The sequence below is a fragment of the Rattus rattus genome, chromosome 9 (assembly GCF_011064425.1).
Source record: "Rattus rattus isolate New Zealand chromosome 9, Rrattus_CSIRO_v1, whole genome shotgun sequence".
Lineage (NCBI taxonomy): Eukaryota > Metazoa > Chordata > Mammalia > Rodentia > Muridae > Rattus > Rattus rattus.
Genome location: NC_046162.1, coordinates 36876942 through 36900278, shown reverse-complemented (window position 1 = coordinate 36900278; position 23337 = coordinate 36876942). Strand labels below are relative to the sequence as shown.

Here is a 23337-nt window from a genome sequence, read left to right as displayed (position 1 = left end):
TTAGGTTACGTTCACAGCTAAGGTTAAGTGACAAAGCAAGCAATCTTATTACTAAACATCTTATATACAGAACATTGTGCTTTAACTAGAAGAGCAAACATCTCTCAATTTCTCCATTTTAAAATTGTGCATAATCACTACCTAATGATAACATGACAATTTTATTCATTATTCCCTCTGTAAAGCCCCAGAAAACTGCCTCTAAACTATAATGTATCAAAATAAGAAAGACATGTATTTAAAAGGCCTAAGAAATTATTAAAAGATAACATCTTTCTAAGAAATCATGCTGGATGAACAGGAAGAATTTAATTTTATATATGAAGTGTAAAAAAGATTGAGTATTTTTTCATGACTAGTAAGAGGAAAGTAAAAGAGGGTTGGGATTTGGCTCAGTGGTAGAGCGCTTGCCTAGCAAGCGCAAGGCCCTGGGTTAGGTCCCCAGCTCGGAAAAAAAAAAAAAGTAGCTGGCTTGAGTAACTTCAGCAGTCTCCAGAGTATGACCGAAGATCCTAAATTGTGTGATCCCTGGCTCTGGAATAATTACAGCAGGATACAGGCAGAATAAAAGGAGGAGTTGGGGAATAAGGTTTAACTAATTTGCATATTTGGAGGGGGAAGTTGTTATTATTTAGTTTTTCCTTTACCACTGAAGTTTACCATCAGTCCTTCAGTCTATTTATAAGATACAATGACTCCCAGAGACCTACTGTAGTATAAAAGTAAAACAAAACCAAAATAAGGTGGCAGTCATAAAAACGAGAAGCCCAATTTCTATCCCGTAAGGGAAAAGTACGTAAGTTCAAAGGATCTCCTGGCCAATTTATCAGAAAAGAAGAAAATACTTAATACCCCAAGTCATTAGAGCCATTTAGCTGGTTTCTAAGACTCTAGAGACGACGACTCTCCCTCCCTTTCTAAAAGAACTACTCTACAACCTAGAAACCACATTATATGTGTTCTTGTCAATATTCTTCACATATATTTCCTGATCCCTGAATGAAAGTTTCTTTACTACAATACACACAAGAGAGTGTATATTGAAATAAACTAGCCAGAACATGACAAAAGACAGAACCAGGGGTTGGGGATTTAGCTCAGCGGGAGAGCGCTTGCCCAGCAAGCGCAAGGCCCTGGGTTCGGGCCCCAGCACCGAAAAAAAAAACCAAAAAAAAAAAAAAAAGACAGAACCAGAAGGAGAAAGGGATGAAGAGAAAAGAAACTAATATCAAGTTTCCTTCCAACTTAAGGTCTATTGTAGGCTCTGTTATCCTCTAAGGCAACTTCCTTCACAAAGGTTTAGGGATTGGACTGTTTCCAGAGGTGGTGGTATGACAAACTCACACTACTACTCTTCCTATCTTAGGTCTTGACACAAAACAAGTGAATGATATTTACAGTCACAATGGTACTGTGACAGTATCCCAGAGTTGGGAAATATATAGAAACATATATGAAAATCCTACAAGAAATAAACAATTGTTTGAAACATCTGGCCAATAGGATATGAGCTTTTCTACTTCACAAAAAAAAAAAAAAAAAAAAAAAAAGCCATATCACTTACTTCCTAAAGTCCTTGTACCAATTTATACTCCCATAAGGAATATGCAAGTGTTCTCATCACTCGACATTCTTGCTAATAGCTAGTACTAATCCAAAATTTTGGTCTTTGCCAGCTAATGTCAACATATGCACCACTCTTTCCCAAATTAAGTAGGCTATAGTATTGGTAGACACATTTAATCTATCCAATGTTAAGAAATCGTCCTTCTAAATTTGCTACAAACTTTTATCTTTTTACAACAAAAAGCTGAGTTTTATCAAATAAACGTTTTTTTTCAACTATTCATATAGTCTTTCTCCTTTAATAAATACAATAGCATACAACTCAAAATGCCAGGCACTGCTGAAAGAACTAATTAAATCCTAACAAACTGATGACGTTTTATTTCGCTTTACAGAAAAAGAAGCAGAAGCACAGAAATTTAATTATTTGTCATAGGTTAACCAACAAACACCCAAACTGGCATTTAAAACTATCTGCCTTTGTGACCTATAGTTCTAATTTTCTATATTGGTTCTTTTTCCCGTTGTATCACTGACTGTGTAACTATAAAGAAAAAGGCTGATTTAAGTTCACAGTTCAGGTAGTGATGGTTCTTGTGGACAGAGCCCCAAGGCAGTACAGAGCAAGGGAGAGTACATATATGTATCTCCTTTGGTCCTTTCTTTCTCTTCTTGTAAGTCCAATCATATAGCCTCCAGACTGATGATCTTATCTAATTTCTAATCAACTTCTTAAGGCTACACCTCTAAAACCACAGCTGGGTTAAATTTCTATCTTTACAATATGCCAAAATATTGTGATTAAGCTCCAGCATGCATTTCATAAGGGACAAGCCATGTTCCAACTATGGTATGTGTGTGCATGTACTTTCTCTTCCCACCTCTCCTCTCCTCTGTTCCCTTTCCCTCTCTCATCTCTTCTATCCAGATACCTGTTAGGCCAACAGTTCTCAACCTGTGTGTCATGACTCTTTTGGGGGTAACGGAAAAAGGCCCTTTCATAGGGGTAACCTAAGATCATCAGAAAACACAGATTAAGATGGTCTTAAAACATTACGATTCATAACAATGGCAAAATTACAATTATAAAGTAGCAATGGCGATAACTTTATGGTTGGGGGTCACTATGACATGAGGAACTGTATTAAAGGGTCACAGCATTATGAAGGCTGAAAAACACTGTCTTAGGCACTGAGGAAATTATATAATTTCTGAAATGTTTCTGGTAAGTTCCCTCATCTATAACATGAGGCTATTACTAAGTTTGTTTAGCTGTCTTAAGTAGTAAATAAATTAGCATAATTCTCTACAATCCTTAAAATTCTGCCTGGCACATATGTACTAACTGATATTACAAATATTAACAACAGAGGCTGGAGAGAAGATACTATTCTCCAAGAGACCTGAATTGGATTCCCAGTACCTAACATTAAGCTGCTAACCACTACATGTAACTGGAGCTCCAGCTTCCATACTCCTTGCTACCTGCGCTCATGTACACACACATGTCCCAACCCCAATATATTTATTTTAAAATGTTAAATGTTAACAATGTTCTCTTATCTTTTCATATTTGTAAAAACGTTTCATTTAAAATTGTGATTATTTACACCTAAGCTTCATGGGGGGGGGAATTCATCTATTTTAAATAAAACATTTTGAGTTTATGTTCTTTTAATTCTCTCCTATGCAATTCTCTCCTATGCAATCATGTCTAGCTCATTAATTTGACTTTTACAGCATTACTAATTCTATTTTCTTTGGATTTGCTTTTCTAACATTAAATAGAACACTCAACTCATGTATGTACATTACATCAAATAAATGTTTTTTTGTTTTTTAAGAGTTTTGTTACCTTTTGTTTTTTGAAGCTGGGCCCTATCATGCCCAGCTCTAAAGTAATTTGTAGTCTCCATTTTTTTTTTGTTTTGTTTTGTTTTTTGCTACTTGATCTTCAATAAGTAGGAGAAATATGTCAAAATCACCTATCATAATAATAAACGTCATTTTATCCATTTTTGTTTTATGTGTTTCTAATTTGTTTATTTTGGTTCTTTTTGTTTGTTTTTAGATGAATTCTATGTGCCCCTGGTAGTCCTAGAACTGAGAAAAACCATCTTGCCTCTGCCTCAAGAGTACTGGAAATGTCAATAAGACATGGGCCACCACAACAGGCTATTTTGTATGGTTTTAAAACATGCTGTAACTGACTAGCAAATAAAATTTACCTGTATTTTACCAAAGTAAAATTTTTTACTGTATTTACCAAACTCAAGTTTTTTTTCTGTTTTACATGCTGTAACTAAATCTATTAACTTTCTTTTTTGTGTTTAGGTATCTTTTCTTAACCCTTTGTTTCTAATCTTTCAGAACTTATATTAATGTATCTTGAAAATGTTTTTCTATATATGGTAAACAGCATACTGTTGTAGAAGCTTTAAATTACAACTCTATTACAGCTTTCTTGTGGAGACGGGACTCCTGAGTGCTGAGAATACAGGCATTACCATGTCTTATATAACTTGTAAACAAACGACTGAATTTATCAACATGTTTACAAACTGGGTTGGTATAACTCAATGGTACAGTGCCTGCCTACTCTATATATTGAGGTCAATCCCTAGCACTGGAAAATAAGCACGTTTAAATAAACTGTATGGGGAGTGAGTCAATCTAGCACACTACCAGTCCTCTCTCTGGATTTTCAGGCATGGTTCAGCAATGCAAGGACTCTACACTAGCAAACTAGATAAAAAGAAAACGTATGGCTGGTGGATGTCTACTGTCAAGTTTGTCTTCTTCATTCTGTGTTAGCCTCATCCTTCACACAGAACAGATGTGTCTTTGCTTTAGAAAATATCAAACATCATACTCAAGGTCATTAAGAAGAGAAAGAGACTTGTAAAAGCAGACCCTTGGAAATTAAAATTTGGTAGCTGAATTTAAAACACACGTTCATAATTCACTACCAAATAATATTTATGAAATATTCTAGAAGTACAATATAAAAGTGATCTGACAGACATTGGGAAGAAGGCTGGCAGTGGTGGTGCATGCCTTTAGTCTCAGTCGGTACTGTAAGGCTGAGCCAACCTGTTCTACACAGTTCCAGGACAGTTAAGGCTACGGAGAAATCTTATCTCCAAAAGCCAAGAGAGGTGGGGTAGTGGGAAGAAATTGGGGGAAAACAAAACAAGAAACCCAACAGGATTTCCATAAAGGAAGTTTCCCTTGAAAATCTTATGAACAAAATCCAAAAAAGTGATGAAATTGTGAAAATCATGTAAGAACAGTCCCTAGAATGAGATGCCTCCAGACAGAAAAGATGAGTATCAGCAAGTTATCCCTAAACAAAACCCAAGTTATATTATTCTTAATTATCAGAAGGAAAATGCAAAAAATAAAATCCTGTATCTCTTGTGATTTCTCAGCTACAATATTGGAAGCCATAAGACAATAGAGTAATCTCTTTGACTTTCCAAGCTAAAATGATTTTTATTTAGATTTTATTTAGTTTGTGTATGTATATGTGATATGTGGTCTATGTGTTTGTGTGTGCTGGTCAGAGGTTGACACTGGGTGTCTTCCTCAATAGAGTTCTACCTTATTTTTTGAGATAAGATCCTTCTGAACCTGAAGCTCACTGGTCCCACTATCCCCAGGGACCTTCCTGTCTCTGTCTCCCCAATGGTGGTATATACAAGCAGATGGCACTGAACCAGGTTTTTACACGAGTATTGGTGTATGTGAACTCAGGTCCTCAAGATCAGGTGACAAGCACTTTACCGACCAAATCACCTCTCTGGCCCTTCGCACTAGAATTCTATAACCATCAGATTGGCAAGCAAACATAAAAGGAGAATTATTTTTTAGGTTTTCAAAATCTTGTTTGATAAAAAAACATGATTTCTACTATATTTATGCATTGTTATGGATATGTAGTTTGTGGCTTCTATTCTAAACTAAGAATGAACCCAAAATATAAAAACTAACAGCAAACCCATGAGGCTTGTGTGAACAGACTACATTTGATTCACCTCACTAACTTCACAAGCTGCATTTTCCTGATTTAAATGGAAATCTTTAAAAATTATATACTGATTGTAAAGAAACTTTTAGAAAAGCAGGCCAACAAACCTCAAAGTCCCATCCTCTAAATACAGCATCAGTTGTATAAGCTGAGTTCATCCCATCTACAAATTGTGATTCAATGCTGTCACTCCAACCACTACACTACAGAGGTAGGAGAAGCACATGACACATTCGGAATGGCTTGGAATAGAATGCTACTGTGTCAAAGGACACTCTGTATTAGGCAGTGTGCGTGTACACAGAAACAGGTCCCTGGAGCTCTGGAGGTGTCCTTCCAAAGCTAGGTTAAACTGCTGCTCCAGCTCCCCAAAAGGTTCACTTGACAATCACACTAGACCTAAGGGTCCAGAATGTTCAAACAGGGGGAAAAAAGTTTGTAAAAACCTTCTGTGTTTTTAAACTCTAAATTACCAAAAAGAGATTACTAGTTCATTAATTCATTCTTTTACTCAGTCAGCAATACCCAATGTCAGAGATGACATCAGTAAATACACTATTACATTACTCCAATTGTTATGAGCGGTGTCATAATCTATTCTAAGAAATGGGGCTAACCTTATCTTTAAAAAGAAAAACAATGGAAATTTCTTTAAATTAGTAAACAATATCAAAGAAAAACTTGCTTAAATTATTTATTCAATATTATCAAGCAAATAAATAGGAATAATTTAACCAAATGAAATTTTTTTTTTTTTTTTTTTTTTTTTTTTCTTTTTCTTTTTTTTTTTTTTTTTTTTTTTTGGGAGCTGGGAACCGAACCCAGGGCCTTGTGCTTGCTAGGCAAGCGCTCTACCACTGAGCTAAATCCCCAACCCCATGAAATCTTTTTCAATTCCATAATTTAAAATATTTTTATTTCTTAATTTTTATAGTTTGAGAATTTCATTCATACATGTAATATATTTCAAGTTAATTTTTCATTCATTACTTAGTGACTATCTTCTTAAGCCAGGCACCAAAAGTAAACCAATTAGAAGCTATGCCCTTATAGAACTTGAATTCTAGTGAGGATATGGACACCAATGAATACAATTACATCACAAGAAGGGAACAACCAAAGACTAGGGATGTGGCTCCATCCTAATATATATGAAGACTTGGGATCCATCTCCAGCATGAAAAGAGGAAGAAAAGGAGAAACACAAATTCTATTACACTTTTTGCTTTATAATTGGAAACTGGGTCTTACTATGTAGCCCTGGCTGGCCTACAATTCACAATGTAGATCAGCTGGGCCTTAAATTTGCAGGAATTCTCTTGCCTCTGCCTCTTGAATGATATGATTATAGGTACAGATCGATATGCCCTTTTCTTCTGAAGCTTTAAAGGAAAATATGAAGGCCAGGAGATGACTCAGTTGGGTAAGTGCCTGTTGTGCACACATATGGACCTCAGTTCAACCCTATCACCCAGGTACAACTCAGAGCTTTGGGAGAGTGGAGAGTTGGAGACATCCAGAGACTATTTATTGCAGAGGATTATTAATACATGTTCCAGAATAGCCTGTCTCAAAACAAGCAAAATAAAAAGCAAACCTGTATTAGCTATTCTGCTGTTGCTCTGATAAAATACCATGACAAGACATACACATATGGAAGAGAGAGTTTGTGCTTACTGTTCCAGAGAGTTAAGGCCATCCTAGCAGGAAAGCACAGCAATAAGCAGCAGTTTCAGCAGTAGAGTTTCACCTCTTTAACAAGCACAAAGTACAGAAAGCCAACTGTCAGTGGGCACCAGGACTTAAGCCCACCCCAGTGATGCACTTCGTCCAGCAGGCTGACCTCCTAAACCTCCCCAAACAGCGCCTGAGCCTATGGAGGACATTCCTCAGACAAACCACTAACACTCCAAAATCAAACAACAAAAAGAGAAACGTGAAAGAGGAAATTGGGGTGGGAGGACAGGGAGGGAGGAATCTGGGAAGTGAGGGTTTGGGGAGTTCTAACATTTGAGTACCTATATTAATTTACTCCTCAGAAATACTCTACGAAGGTAGTATATGTAACAGATGCCTAGACTCTACCCAGCGTCCCCCGCCCAATCTCAGCTACATCTGATGAGACCTGATCATATTACTAGCTTCAGATATACTACCACAATCAGAAAAACTCCACTGGCCTCAGCACTGGTTAAAGTCTAAGGCAACTAGGGCAATCATGAGTAATTTCACTGGTTATATGAACAGCACAGATTCTCTAAAACTTTTGCTAGAAATCTTGGACTACAGTCTGCTCCCTGAAGCGATGTCAGAAAGAGCAAGCAGCACTGCATCTAAGACTTCATATGATTAAAAAAGAATGAAGCCTGAGGACTTTCCAATTCAATGCTTAGAATGCAAATATGAGGTGGACACTCACAACCAACTGCTGAACGGAGAGCAGGGTCCCCAATGGAGGAGTTACAGAAAGGACTGAAGGAGCTGAAGGAGTTTGCAACCCCATAAGAGCCTCAATATCAACCAACCAGACCCCCACCTCCACCCCCGAGGGCTCCCAGGGACTAAACCATCATCCCAAGAGTACACAGGGACGGACCCATGACTCCAGTCGCATGTGTAGCAGAGGATGGCCTTGTCTGGCATCAATGGGAGAAGAGGCCCTTGGTCCTGTCAAGGCTCGATGCCCCAGTGTAGGAGAATGTCAGGGTGAGGTGGTAGGAGGAATGGGTGGGTAGGGCAGCACCCTCATAGAAGCAGGGGGAGATAGTGGATTTCTGGAGGGGAAAGGGGATAACATTTGAAATGTAAATAAAAATATATCCAATAAAATAAAAAATGTCAAGAAAAAAAAGAAAGAAAGAACCCAATCACCTAACCCCAACAAATCAAAAAAAAAAAAAAAAAAAAATTGGTCTGGTTTTAGAAATTTTTAATCATTACATATTTCCCAAAGCTGTCTATACCAACAAATATCACTGGGACAGGAATCCAAATACAGGTCAAATATATCACCTACAACTCAAAAGAAAGCTAGCAAGTCAAGTTGAAAAACTGGACTTAGTTAAGAATCAATCTTCCCCTCCCCCTCCCTCTCCCCCTCCCGCCCCTTTCTTTTTCTTAACTATAAAGTGCTGAGATGAATTTAGTTTGGAGAAAGTCAAGAAGGACATGAAGAAAGATCCATGAAGAGGTAGTTAGCCACAAAATTTCTGCTACAAACAATAGGGGTAAATGTTCTTAACTGTGCTGGGTAGTTTTATGTCAACTTGACACAAGCTAAAGTCATCTGAGAGGAGGCACTTCAATTAAGACTATGTCTCCATAAGATCAGGCTACAGGTAAACCTGTGCAGCATTTCCTTAGTGATTGATGGGGGAGAGCCCAGTCCATTGTGAGCAATGTCACCCCTGGGCTGGTGGCCCTGGGTTCTATAAGAAAGCAGGCTGAGCAAGCCATGAGGAGCAAGTCAGTAAGCAGTACTCCTCAGTGGCTCCTGCCTCCAGGTTCCTGCCATGCTTGAGTTCCTGTCCTGTTTTCTTCTGATGATGCACTGTGATGTGGAAGTGTGAGCCAAATAAACCCTTTCCTCCCCAAGCTGCTTTGATCATGGTGTTTCACCACAGCAATAGCAATCCTAACTAAGACACTAACTTAGGAAAATAACGAAAACACGGAAAATTCTCTTTTGAATAATTATTTCTTATAAACACTTAAAACAACCTTATTCACCAAGACAAAAATACTTAAAGCAAGCCTTTTCACGTGAATATAGTTACTGGGTTTACATGCCACTTTTTATTTCCACTTTAAAGTATCTAATGGGAAGAACGCAAGCAGAATCTTCTAAACAGTGCCTTGTTTCTCAAATTCTTTAGATGACCTAAATAAGTTACCATTTCAATGCTATAATGACTCTGGGCATGGTGGCATAGGCCTGTAATTCCCTCCCTCTGGAAGAAGGCAGGAAGACTGGGTTTGAGGTCAAACTAAGCTACCCAGTCAGTTCAATTGAGGCCAGCTGGAACAAAATGGTAAGGCTTCATCTCAAAAGAAACAAAAATCAATTCTGCAAATGTCTGAAAAATATCCTAAGCTCATCTTCAGCTCAAGAAACAGATGAAGCAAGCCCGTAAGACTCTGTTCAGTAGGGACCATTCTAAGAGTCAACAAGAGCAGAAAGGCAGCAGTTCCTGGCCATCTTTTCTAATGGGGTAACCATGAAAGACAATATAGAAACATATCTATGGCTTCTTTGTCAAAAGTATCTCCACTGCTGGGCCTTGTACATTGGGTGCTCTAGGAACAGCCTCTTGGAAATAGGTAGTAGCCAATGTCTGTGCTTCATGTGATTTAACAATTTAAGAGGCTGGAGAGACGGCTCAGAGGTTAAGAACTCTGGCAATTCATCCAGAGGACTCAGGTTTGATTCCTGTCAGCTACACGACAGCTAACAACTATCTGTAACTCCAGTTCTGTGAAATTCATACCTTTTGCAAAAGGCACTGCATGCACATGAAGGCAAAACACCCATACATATAAATTAAGTACTTTCTAAAAAGTGACTTAATATAAGCTGACTAGCATGTCAACTTACCTGCGCACACACAAACACACACAAATTTTGGCCAGTTTAAGCTGACTACTGCATACACACACATAATTTCAATCACTCCAAACTCTAGTCACACACACACAATGCTGGCCAACACCTTAGGCAAATGCAAATTAAAACAATTCAAGGGGTTGGGGATTTAGCTCAGTGGTAGAACGCTTGCCTAGCAAGCGCAAGGCCCTGGGTTCGGTCCCCAGCTCCGAAAAAAAAAGAAAAAAGAAAAAAACAATTCAATATTACTATATATCCCATAATAGCTACAATCAAAAGACTAAGGAATTATTAGGGGCCAATGAGATGGCTTAGAGGTTAAAGGTACTTGCCATACAAGCCTAGTGACCTGAAAGATATCCCCAGAATTCATGGAAAGGTCAAAGAAGAACACAGGGTTGCCCTCGGACCTTCACAAATACACTGTGGCACATGTATGCCCCTCACACATCCTACATACATACACAGCAAGAAATAATATTTACATTAAATTTCTAATCAGTTAAGATAGATATGTTTTGTATCACAATGAAAATATATTAATTTTTAAAAGGATAAAGTACTAGAGAGATTTGTCATAAAAGTTACCTTAATATATTGCTACTGGGACTATAAAACAAGTATTTTTGAAGAAGTTTGGAAACTTTTTTAAAAAATAAAACTCTGCACATTAGCCAGCAGTTCTACTGCTCAGTATCTATACCCAGAAGAAACAAAAATTATTTCTAGTTAAAGATTTATACACAAATATTCACAGCAGAATTGTTCAAATATCCTCTATCTGATGAGTGAATAAACAAACTATGAGGCTGGACAGATGACCAAATGGTTAAAGTACTTGCCCTGCAAGTGTGAGGACTGGGAGTTCAGATCCCCAGAAACCCACAGAAATGGCAGGTGGGCATTCTCTGTCACCTGTTAGTCCAGTTGCATTAAGGCAGAGCAAAATGGTTGCCAGAGAAAGCTGACTACCAAGATCAGAAACGTAGGAAGCTCTGGGTTTGACTATGGGACTCTGTCTTAATAAGAGGAAAGGTCAATCCAAGAGGATTCTCAACATCAAATTCAGCACATGCAGGGGGTGTTGGGGGGGATATGTGCTATATCCATACAATAAATCACCTACTTAAAGGATGAATGGAACTACTAAAAAGGGAATGTCATAGGTACATCTGAAAAAACATTATTGTAGGTAAAAAGAAGCCAGACATGGCTATGAAAGTTATAATCACATTTATATGAAATGTTCAAAAAGCCAAAATATAATGAAAGAAAGCAGACCAAATTTTACTTGGGTGAAAGGGGGTTAAGGACTGAGGAAAAGGAGTGAGCACAAGTGAAACTCTCGGTTGACAGAATGAATGGCTGTGAAGGTTCAGTGGAGTGGTGTGTATAAACTGTGTACATGTGACGGCACTCAGGGGACTGTAACCTTACGTATACTCATTTTTATTGTATTCTAATTATAGATCAAGGAAGCTTTTTAAAAGCTGGATTAATTAGATCTCAAGTCACTAGGTATGTGATCCAGAATTCCTTTTCTCACATTACACTTGTACACATCTTGTTTTCATAGCAAGCTCTCATGATCAACTGCAGGTATTGGGCTTCCATACTGGAAAAAGGATTATAAAGTCATCTCTACATTGCTACTTGCTCTGTCTCATGAGGTTACTGTGCAACGAGATAACCGATGGGAAAGTTCTTTGGCAGCAGTAAAGTATTACACAACCATATAGAACACTTAATCAAAAAGTAGATTTTGTTCACATTAAAAAATTGAGACTCTTGTAATCTTATTACCCAAAGCCAGTCTTTGCACAGAAATAGAAAGTTGTCTATTTAAATGTTATCTTTTAAATCTCTCCAGAGGCTGCTTCCTGGGTTTCTTGATTTCCTAGGTGTCTTGGTGTATTATCTGGTGTTATCTGCACTTTCGTTTTTCAAAGGAAAAACAAATGTCAGATGACTACAGCACAAGACATTTACTTCCCATTATGAAGAAAAGCCAATACCATGAAAATTCTTTTATTGTGTTTCCAAAACAGTAACTGACCTTTTTCTCCCTTTAAATATCAGTTAAATTACTTGCCATTTAATATTCAATCCCACGCATTGTTTCCTGATGTGATCTGTATTATTGACAGGGTGGATAATTTGAAGAATATTAAAACCCGTAAGACCTATGTAGTGCAATCATCTTATACTTGGGCTTGGTGCAAATTTTGACACTGTTTCCCTTTTACTATTACTGTACAACTGAGTTCTCTGCTATACAGCCAAGTTTGTGTGATATGTGACATTTGGCCTAGTTACGTGTGCAAGTTTCCACAGCGCATTATGGAAGACACAACAATATCTTCTTCAAATACAATTTCACGGCTGAATTTAACCGTTGAGTCCAAGCTTCTACATATCTGACAATTCTAAGAAGTTACTGTACAAGCAACAGGTTCTGCAATCAGAAAGAAACAAAGCCTGCAGCAGCAGCAGCAACAACAACAACAACACACACACACACACACACACACACACACACACACACACACACGCTACCGTTCTCCATTTGCAAGAAACTCCTTTTCAGTAACAGGTGTAAGAAGGGAAAGAAAATTCGACAGCAAGTTCTAACCCAAGTCCTCCTTGAATCCGGCCAGTAGTAACCCTAACCACTTCGGTTTCGTATTTCTCCTTCGATAACACTAAGGTCGCTCGGCACGATAACTGCACAGCTCCAATTTTAGTTTCCAAGAAGCCTGACAGACCGGCAGCCTGCCCACTCGCTCCTCCAGCCTCCTCAGTGCTCCGCAGGTTGGCCGAACGCGGGGCAGTCTGCACAAAGCCATCCGACGGCTGCCGATCACAGGGAGACAGCAACTCCCAGCCCGGCCCCGGAGGCCTGCGGTGAGGTCGCAGCCCGAGCAGCGTGCGGACCGCCAGCCTCCCGAGGCCGCGGTGCTGGGGCGGGGGACGCGGCGCGTGGCGCGGGCGGGGCGTAAACAACCGAGCGAAGTGGGCAGTGGACCGTACGCCCCGCCCGAGGCCGCGACCCTCGGGGCCCCGCGACGCCTTACCTGAACGCGCAGTCCGGGTCGCGGGCGTCTCGTCCCGACGCGCCTAACCCGCTCCGCTTGCTGAAAAGCTTCTGGAACAAGGTGGGGGCCATGCTGGCCGCCTCCAGACCGGGGTCGCTCGGCTGGGAGCTCGCCGGAGGCCCCCCGCTCCTACCGCCGCCCCGCCACCCCCATGGGCGCCTCAGTCATATGACAGAAATTAGTCACTTCAAACGGCCACGGCGCGCGGGGCGGAGCGCGAGATTGAGGTCGCGGCGATTGGCTGGCCACGAGCCGCATCACGTGGCAGCAAACTGAGCGGGGGGCGGGGTGGGGGTGGGGAGGCGGGGCCTCCTGCCATTGGCTGGCCCATGGGTCAGTCACGCGGCCTCTCACGGGGCGGGGCGCGCGAGGGCGCGCTCGGCTGGATGGCAGAAGAGATCCTCCAGTACCGGGGCCCGCCTCTGGCCCTCCCAAGCTGCTAGGGCTCTAGGAGGAGACCTGGGTCTGCGACTTGAGGCGCGGTTTGCATTGACACCCGCTTTTAGTCTCTAGGAGGATCTAGCGATTGGAGGCTCAGGCTCGATCTCCTTGGTAACCAACAAAATTACAAGCAAAACCAAGGGAGGCAAGCAGCCGTAAAGAAAAAAAAAAAAAAAAAAAAAAAAAAAAAGCATCTACCTAAAAATATCTAACAGTTTATGCTAAGTATTTAGAATTTGAAAGACTGCGGTTAGTGAGCTCCTCATCACCAAACAAGAAGTTTAGCAAATGTCTAAGGGAGACCAGAATCGGAACTTCCATGAAACAAAGCTATATATCTTAATATCTAGGTATGAGAAAAGGAGGAACCGTGACATTGTAACCAAACGGCAAGACTTCTTTCAAAACGGAAAATACAGCTCACAAACATCCTTCCAGTCTTATCAAAATACCAGTGTTCAGATCAAATTTGTCATCGGTTTATCAGGATAAGGGATTTAGTAGAGTGGAATGCAGTTCTCTGAGAAGTGTGGATGTGGGGAAATATTGGTGTATGCTTGGAAAGCTAGATAAAGACATTTGAGAATTTCACTTAGACATAGGAAACAAGTCTTTAAGAAGTTACCAACTTAGGCTTGGGGATTTAGCTCAGTGGTAGAGCGCTTGCCTAGCAAGAGCAAGGCCCTAGCAAGGCCCTGGGTTCGGTCCCCAGCTCCGAAAAAAAAAGAAAAAAACAAAAAAAACAAACAAAAAAAGAAGTTACCAACTGATCTGTAGTTAGAGTTTAAGAAAAATAAATAAGTAGCCCTAACGTGGAAAAAAAGAAAAATTAGCAGAATATTTTATATCGTTAATAATTTGTCTATGATCAGCATGTTGAGCTCTAATGTTACAAGATTTGTATATATTTATTGAGACAGGCTCTCTTGCTGGCCTGTAGCTCATCAAGTAGTCTAGGCTACCCCTTCTGCTTCATCTTCTCCAACAGTACTAAAATTACAATCTTACATTCCTTTGACTATCCTCTAAGTGGGAATGGAATGCAGGTTCTCATGCTCACACACCAAGTACTTCATCCACAGAGCTACCTCCCAGCTTCCAAAGATGTTGGCTGAGGAGGGAAGAAGGAGGGAAGAGGGAGGAGGGAGGAAGGAAGACACTCTAGTTCTATATCCTGTCTCTGTCACCCAGTACACAAGACATTTAAGGCAATAATGTAAAAAGTGAATTTGCAGTCAAGCAGTGGTGGCACACACCTTTAATCCCAAAGGCAGAAGAGGGTGGATCTCTGTGAGTTTGAGACCAGCCTGGTCTACAGAGTTCCAGGGCAGCCACCCCTACACAGTGAATCTCCATCTCAAAAAACAAACAAAAAAAAAAATTTACTCATTCCACAAATTTGAGCTCTGTATACTGCGGACCAACATCAAGAACAGAAAAGCTAATTTTATAGGCACAGAGACAGTAAATGGATAAGTAATTTCAGATCGTGATTAGTGTTGTGCAATTAATGAGCTAAACAATGAAATTATGTCACAGGAAGGGCTTTCTGAGAACGTAGTGCAATGGTTAGATTTTAATCATAGGTCCTTTGTAAACTGCTCATTTCAAAAGTTACTGGGTGTGTTGGTTTGAATAAGAACGGACCCTACTAGTTCATATTCTTGAATGCTTGGTCACCAGATAGTGGAACTGTTTGAAAGGATTAGGGTGCCTTGTTAGAATAGGTGTGGCCTTGTTGGAGAAAGTGTATCACTTAGAGTTTGCTTTGAGGTTTCAAAAAGCCCACACAAGAATCATCTTCCTCTCTCTCTCCCTCTCCCTCTCCCTCTCTCCCTCCCCCTCCCCCCTCTCTCTCTTTCCCTCCCCTTCTCCCTCTCCCTCTCCCTCCTCCCCTCTCTCTGCCTGCAGATAAAGATGTAGCTCTCAACTACTCCTCTAGCACCATGCCTGCTGTGCACACCACTATGATCCCAGCCATGATAATAAAGGACTAAGCCTCGGAAACTGTAAGCAAGCCCCCAATTAAATATTTTCTCTTTGAATGGTTGTCGTGGTCATGACGTCTCTTCACAGCAACGGAACAGTGAAAAGGGCTATATTTTTTTTTCAAACAAAGTATTTGTGACTTTTTTTAAAGGTGGAAAAAACATCTGATAAGTCAATGTGATAAGTCAATGTGCAAACTGCTGACCTTTCTTGTTTTTATACAAGTTAGATAAATGTGAGTAGAGGCAGACTAACGTTTTCTACACAGGACCAAAGACTCTTAAGGACAGGAGGCTGTTTGTGGCTGGCACAGAGATGAATCTTTCCAGGTTCCCTCAGAAGGAAGTTTCCGAATACAGTATCCTCATGTGCCTTCATCTTGGGAAAAAATTACTTCATGGGTGATCATGGATATTAATAGTAGGAGAAGCATTGCTGCTTGCATAAGAGATGCTTTATTTTAGTGTTCTCCACTCATGCAGTTGCTTCATCTCTGAGTTCTCAGTCTTCAAAGTACAGAGAAAACCAAATGTATCTGCTACCATTCATCACATTCCCCTTTTACTGCAACATAATGCTACAATAACAGAATGAAAACTCTGAAAGGAAACAGATTTAAAATAAGACATGCTATACAGAAATTCTTTTGAGACTGGTATCAACATATATTTACCCTGCTGTTTAATATGGTCTGTCCTCACAGAGAAGCTGAGGTGTCTTGAAAGCAAGCTCTTTAAATTTAGGAAATAGTCTTGCAGAAATAGAAAAAAAAAATAACCGTTTTTATCTAGCCATTCACTCTATCTTCTGTGAATGCGGAACAATGAGTTAGAAGTATTAAATATAAGCCTAGAAGATTCAGTCTCTCCCAGACTGGTCTCTGTCAATCAGCTTCAAGATCATTGTTCTTTGACTGGGCGTGGTGATGCTCTGCTTTAATCTCAGTGCTCGGGAGGCAGGGGCAGATGGACCACTGTCGAGTTTGAGACCAGCCTGGCCTACAGAGAAGTTCTGGGGCAACTAAAGTCAGGCATGCAGTGACTCAAAACAACAAGAAAAAATATATCACTCATCTGAAAATACAAATGGCAGGAGTTGTCTTTAATGTACATATCTGCTGTTTGCCTGGCATAGGAAATGGGCCAATAAAACTATAGTCTGGCTCCTTTAACCACCATTCTAATAAACTTTGACTCAGTTGTCCTACTAGTCTGAAAGGAAAACTTCACTGATTAACATCTCAGAGTAATCAGTCCACTTATACAGACTTGGAGCAATTCGATTCTTAAAACTCTAAAGCCAGCTATTTGTAGCGAGAGGAGGGGAGGGGAGGGGAGGGGAAGAGAGAGAGAGGGACCCCATTAGGAGCTTCTTTCTTACTGGGAGGAGACAAAATGCCTGCAGGTGGTAATAGGAGCTACAGCAGAAACTGATGGGTGCTGGGGAAGGTCCCTCCAAAGATTCAGGATTTGAGCTGGTGTCTGAAGAACTTAGGAGGCAGCTATGGAAAAGACGGTAAAGAACATTCTGATAGAAAGAAGACAGCGTATGTACAGAGGCTCAGAAGAAGCAATGGGTTTGGTTTGAAGAGAAGGGAAGCCAGAAGAAAAGAGCAGACTTTGGGAAGGAACAATAGCTTGCATGTGGTTAGAAAAAGACAATGGGCCTGATTATCTAAACCATGGTTCCTTGCAGCTCATGGGAAGGAGGTTAAGGGTGATGGGAGTAAGCTGGTTATGTAGCTCAGTGGCACAGTGCTTGTGTAGCATGTGTGAAGGCACAGGGTCAACCCCTGGGACCACAAAAGAGTAAATGATAACTCTGTGTAAACAGTCCTACTTAGACTCAGTGGGTCACAAGAAAACAGAAAAAGAAACAATAACAAAAACCATGAAAATAGGAGAAATTGTTGGGAAGGAGTTCCGTGTGAGCAGGAGGGAATTAGAAAGAGTAATAGAGAATGAAAATGACCAGATACATTGCACACACCTAGGAGATTGTCAAAGAGCGAAGAAATCCATGTGCGATAGGGGCTATTGAGTAAGGCTAAAATAGGAAAGGGCCATGATCCAACTTATGACTCCAGCCTGGCCATTATGTAAAAAAAGTTATTACAGAAGAAAAGGAATGGGAGGAGGGCAACCAAATAGGTGGGTGGCTGTGTTGGGGGAGGGCTGATAGTGTTTACTGGCATTATTTTGGAGATGCAGCTGAAGTTAAGTTCTAATGGAGAACATTATATATTGCCAACATTTAAAAAACTGTATTGATTCTTTGTAAATTTCATGCACCACAATTCCACTCATCTCCCCACTCCTTCATTTTTGTCCTTTGCCCTTGCAACCCTCTCCCAAAAGAAAATACGAAACAAACAAAAATAAACAAAACATAAAAAAAACATCTTGTAAAAACTGTAGTGTGTCACAAGGTGTCCCACAGTACACCCTTTTGTTCACGCAGCTTTACTTGCAAATGTTCATAGGTCTAGTTTGAGGCCTCTGGCTTCTGCTACACTATCAATACTGCATCCTCACCAGGACTTCTCTCTGTTCTATCCTGTTGTTGCCCTGTGTCAGGGAGAGCCTGCAGCTTTGGATCTGCAGGACCAGCCCTTTCACATGCTCTAGCAGTTCGTAGATGAGGTAGATGTTGGAGTGGGCCAACTCAAAGCCCTGGATCTGGCCCGGGAGAGCCTGCACCCACACCACATGGGTGAGCTTTCCAGTACAGCACTAGTCAGGTCACCCAGTGCTGCAGCTAGAAAGCAGCAAGGTCAGCTCTCCTGCTTTTACGTGCTCCGGGCCTACTCACCCACACTCACACCACCAGAGCCATCTCTACTGTACTTCCCTGTCTAGGTGTGGGGCTCACTTTCCTGGGTGCTGCAGCTGACAGGGGCTGGGTCAGTTCTCCCTCTCTTACATCCTGAGGGCTGGCTCACCCACAACTAAGCCATCAGGGCTAGCTCTACTGTGCTGCCCAGGGCAGAGACTGCCCTCCCGATCTCAGGCTCTCATGACCCTGGAGCCATTACCATTTCTTTACTTGAGCAACTTAAATGTAAGTTAAATGATTAAAACACCAGAAAAAATAGGTTTGAAGAGGAAAATCCAGTATATTAAGTTTGGATATATTATGTTTGAAATGTTTGATGCCCATGTGGAAATTTAAGTATCACATATGAGTAAAAGGCAGGATTTGGGAGGCTCAGCTCATACAATTCAAAACAATTTTTCCAGAGAAAAAGTAGATACACAAAAGATGGTCAAGGATTAAGAACAAAAGAGGAAAATCTCAAAAGTTTAGAAGAAAGAGACCAACTCAAGGATAAAAAGAGAAAAAAGAATGCCCTCCCCCTCAGAAGAGGAATGAATCGATCACATGGATGTCGGTGACCCTGAGTGTGCATTAATTAGATTGTCCGCCAGGAGATCTTAGCAAGACTCTCAGTGGAACAAGTAAAGGAAAGCCTGACTGAGCAGCTTCAGAAGACAAAGGTCAGCTGGGCTTGGCGGCACATGCCTTTAATCCAGCACCCAGGAGGCAGAGGCAGGCAGATCTCTCTGAGTTCAAGGCAAGCCTGGTCTACAGAGTGAATTCAGGACAGTCAGCGCTACACAGAGAAATTCTGTCTCAAAACAAACAAACAGACAGACAAACAAACAAACAAAAATTAGACAAAGCGGGGAGGGAGGGAAGGAGGAAGGGACAGAGAAAGTGGGAGAGGGAGAGAAAGAGAGACAGAGACAGGGAATACAGATGAGTGGAGGGAAACAGCAAAACAAATGTAGTTTCTCAGCTTAACAAGCGGAGAGTGGAGAGTGGAGGGTTTCTTTTTCAAGAGGGAGACATCATAGAATGTTCATGCTAATAGAGAATAAAGTTTCAAATTCTAAGGATACAATAATAAGCAAGACAGACAATCCCTGCCCTTTAGAAAAAGAGCAAGTCACACAAGAAGTTACTGGAGACTGTAGTCAGTTCGTCTATGGAATCAAACCATTACCTTAAGTATAAGAAATATTAGCAAGAATTCCTTCCTTACTTAAATACATACAAAAGTTCTTTCATAGATAGTATATTTCTATGACAAACCTTTCAACAAATATTTTTTTCTTTTTTCTTTTTCTTTTTTTTTTTTTTTTCGGAGCAGGGCCTTTTGCTTGCTAGGCAAGCGTTCTATCACTGAGCTAAATCCCCAACCCCTCAACAAATATTTTTAATGTACATTGGTGTTCTGCCTCCATGTATGTCTGCATGAGGATGTAAGGGCCCCTGGAACTGGAATTCCAAACAGTTGTGAACTGCCCTGTGAGTGCTGGGAATTGAACTCAGGTCCTTTGGAAGAGCAATTGCTCCTAACTACTGAGCCGTCTCTTCAGCCCCATCAACAAATGTTTTTTGAACATTTTAAATTATTATTATGTGCCTGTCAGCTTTACTAGAAGATGGAAGCATAGTAGATAATAACACATGGTTGCTGTATTGTTGGAGCTTAGAGTATTTCAAAAAAGGAGACCTGATAGGTGACTGTATGCTCTCGCTTACATTAATCCTGTGACGTTGACATCTATAGAAAGGCTAATTGAATTGACCCTATCAACCAGATATTCTATATTGATCATAAACACAAACAAATTAGCATAAACAAAAGAAGGAAGTTTATTAGCTTCCATAACTAGACCTAAAACTACATAAACAGCTCAGCTTAGACTCCTTCAGCTGCTACAAGGATGATAAGTGCTGGAAGGATCTATGCAGATCCCTAATGGAGAAAAGACACACAATGATATGCCAGACAAGATGGGCCCACTGGTACAATAGTAGGAAGGCAGTTCAGGGGGAAGACAACTGCTATGTGATTGGGTTTAAAGTCCATACCACAAGAAATTCTTGTTCAGCACCATGGTTTGAGAGGTCATAGGCCCTAGAGGGAAACCTACTGTTGTTGCTTTGCCAAATGGTCATGTTGTTCATGTACCACCTACGTATTTGTGTTTATGCCCATAGATTATGACTCAACCTTGTTCAGAGAAGCTGTTTGTGTGGTGGGCTGCAGTTAATGCACATAGCGTGTGAAAATGCTGAGGACGAGTGACTGCTGTGTGTGCAGTCCTAAATGGGACATCTGGATCAAACCCCTTTTCACCCTCACCCTCTCCCTCACCCTCACCCTTGGATCAAGGAACTCTGCAGAAGAGAGTTAGGAAGGAATATAGGAGCTGCAGGATTGAAGGAGTATTATGAAATGCTCTCTTCTTGACATAATATAGCTGTTTAACTCATATATTCACAGCATATGGTTACCTGCACAAACCCCACAAAATCAAGCCAATCAAAATTCCAACACTAATGCAAGAGGGGCTCGTGAGGTCACACACCTAGCCCAGGAGCTATTAGCAGTTTATGGCAGCCTCCATTGGGTTGCCCACACTCTAGTGGATGGCCCCATACCCATGCATCTATTAGCAGCACTAATTAGACTTCGTGGATTATTTTTAAAAGAAAAGACATGAAATTAGGAGGAAAGCTTTGTTGAGGGAGTCTGGGGGGAGTTGAAGAAGGGAGAAGGAGTATGGGGCTGGGTATGTTCAAAATACATTGTATACATGTATGAAATTCTTAAACAATAAACAATTATATTTTAAAAAGAAAAAATAACAAATAAAATACTTAACAATAGTTTTCAACATCTTTAGCCATCGAGGAAATCAGCAGGTTACATCTTATTCTAGTCAGAATGGTTATCGTGAGGAAAGTAAGTGACAGCAAATGCTGGCATGTATGTGGGGAGGGAACAACTAATATTCACTGCTACTGGGAATGTAAACTGGCATGGCTGCTCAGAAAATCAGTCCGCACGAACACATTAACCAGAGCTACCATATGAGCCAGCTCTACTCTTGGACAAATAGATGAAGGAATCTAAATTATCACAACTCAGAAATACTTCCACGTCTATATTTACTGCTAGTCACACTAGCTAAGGAATGGAACTACCAAGATGTCAATCAGCAGATAAATCTCCAAAGCAAACATGGTAGGCATGTACAATGCGAGTTTATTAAAACAAACAAACAAACGAAAGAGGAGTTCAGTTGGGGACCCGTGGGTTGGCTCAGTAGATCTCAATAGGCACTTGTTGGCAAGCCCACTGATCAGACTTCAACCCCACGTGGAGTACCAATGTCTGCAAATTGTCCTCTGACCTCTGGAATGCATGACTCTCTTACTCATGCATAAATACAGTTTTAAAAAGGAAGGGCAGGGTCTATAGATCAGAGATTGAGCACATACCTGGTACACATGAAGTCATAGTTTCAATATACAGTACAGGAAGAAAATACAAAGAAAGAAGCTTTTGGGTTGGGGAGATGACTCAGTGGAGAGAGCACTTGCTTATCAAGCTTGATGGATGAACTTTGTAATCCCAGAACCCACATAAAAGCTAGGTAGGCATGATGGCCACCTATTATCCCAGAACTTAGGAGGCAGAGACAAAGGCTTCCTGGGGCAGGCTGGCCTGCTAGACTAGCTGATTGACAAGCTCTGGGTTCAGCTGAGAAAGCCTGTCTCAATAAATAAAATGGCAAACGATTAAGGAAGATGCCCAATGTTGGCCTCCATGTGTGCTCTACATATGTGTGTGTGTGTATTTATATACACATATATATGTACATGTACACCAATACATATGTGACCATATATATACCCACCTGCTACATACATATACACAAAAAAAACTTCCTTTTTCTTCTAAGAGAAAAGTCTATATTAGATCATTCCAAGAAAATGCTCTGATATTTAACCCAACAGAAAGATGGGGCAGCTGAAAGAACATTAAAGAAAGTTTTAGGGTGCAGGAGGACCTAATATTTCTAAACTTAGGCTAGAAAGTAAAAATTAATAGAGAAGCTGAAAAACAAACGTTATCTGGAGTCTAGTCATCACACCCTTTGCGCTGGAAAAACACACAATGCTATATACACAATAGGAGTCAATGAAACTATTCCTCAGGTGAAAATCCACCCACTCCAGTCAAAAATAGAAGTGACATTATGCCTCCCATGGATTTTAACTAGACTTTTAAAATTTAAATTCATGGTGTGTGTGTGTGTGTGTGTGTGTGTGTGTGTGTGTGTGTGTGTGTGTATAAATATGTTTGCAGGTGCCTATGGAGACCAGACAGTCCTCTGGGGTGCTTGGTACTAAACTCTGGTCTTCTAGAGGAGCAGGAAGTGCTCTTAAGTGCTGAGCCTTATATTCAGCCTCTTAACAGATAATAGTATTTTAAATGAATGAAATGTAGTTTAATTAGTTATAGGATGAGGCAAAAATGGTCCAGGTCTTTTCAGTGCTGAGGATAGTGAGCCTAGAGCCTCTCGTTTTCCAGGCAAGTGGTCTCCCTCACCAGCTCTTTAAAAGGCCTTGCCTGGATCTCAATCCTCACCCCTCAGCCTCCTCAGTAACTGGGGTTAAAAGTGTGCCACTGCGTCATAAAATCGGCGGGAGATGAAAACAGTGAAGACTTCTTTCCAGACAGAAATGAAGGTCTTTTACAGGTTCTTGGGGGTTGGGGAGCTGGATGGGGGTTTATAAAAGACTGAGGCTTG

General features: G+C 40.6%; 1 protein-coding gene across 1 annotated transcript in view; it reads right to left on the bottom strand.

Annotated features, from left to right (window-relative positions):
- The window catches only part of Fnip1 (folliculin interacting protein 1), an 82091-nt gene extending 68622 nt beyond the window's left edge, over positions 1–13469 (bottom strand). The window contains exon 1 of the mRNA XM_032911939.1: positions 13274–13469. Coding sequence (XP_032767830.1) covers positions 13274–13365 — 92 coding nt within the window. The 5' untranslated portion in view covers positions 13366–13469. The remainder of the gene's footprint in view (positions 1–13273) is intronic.
- Positions 13470–23337: the final 9868 nt, after the last annotated feature.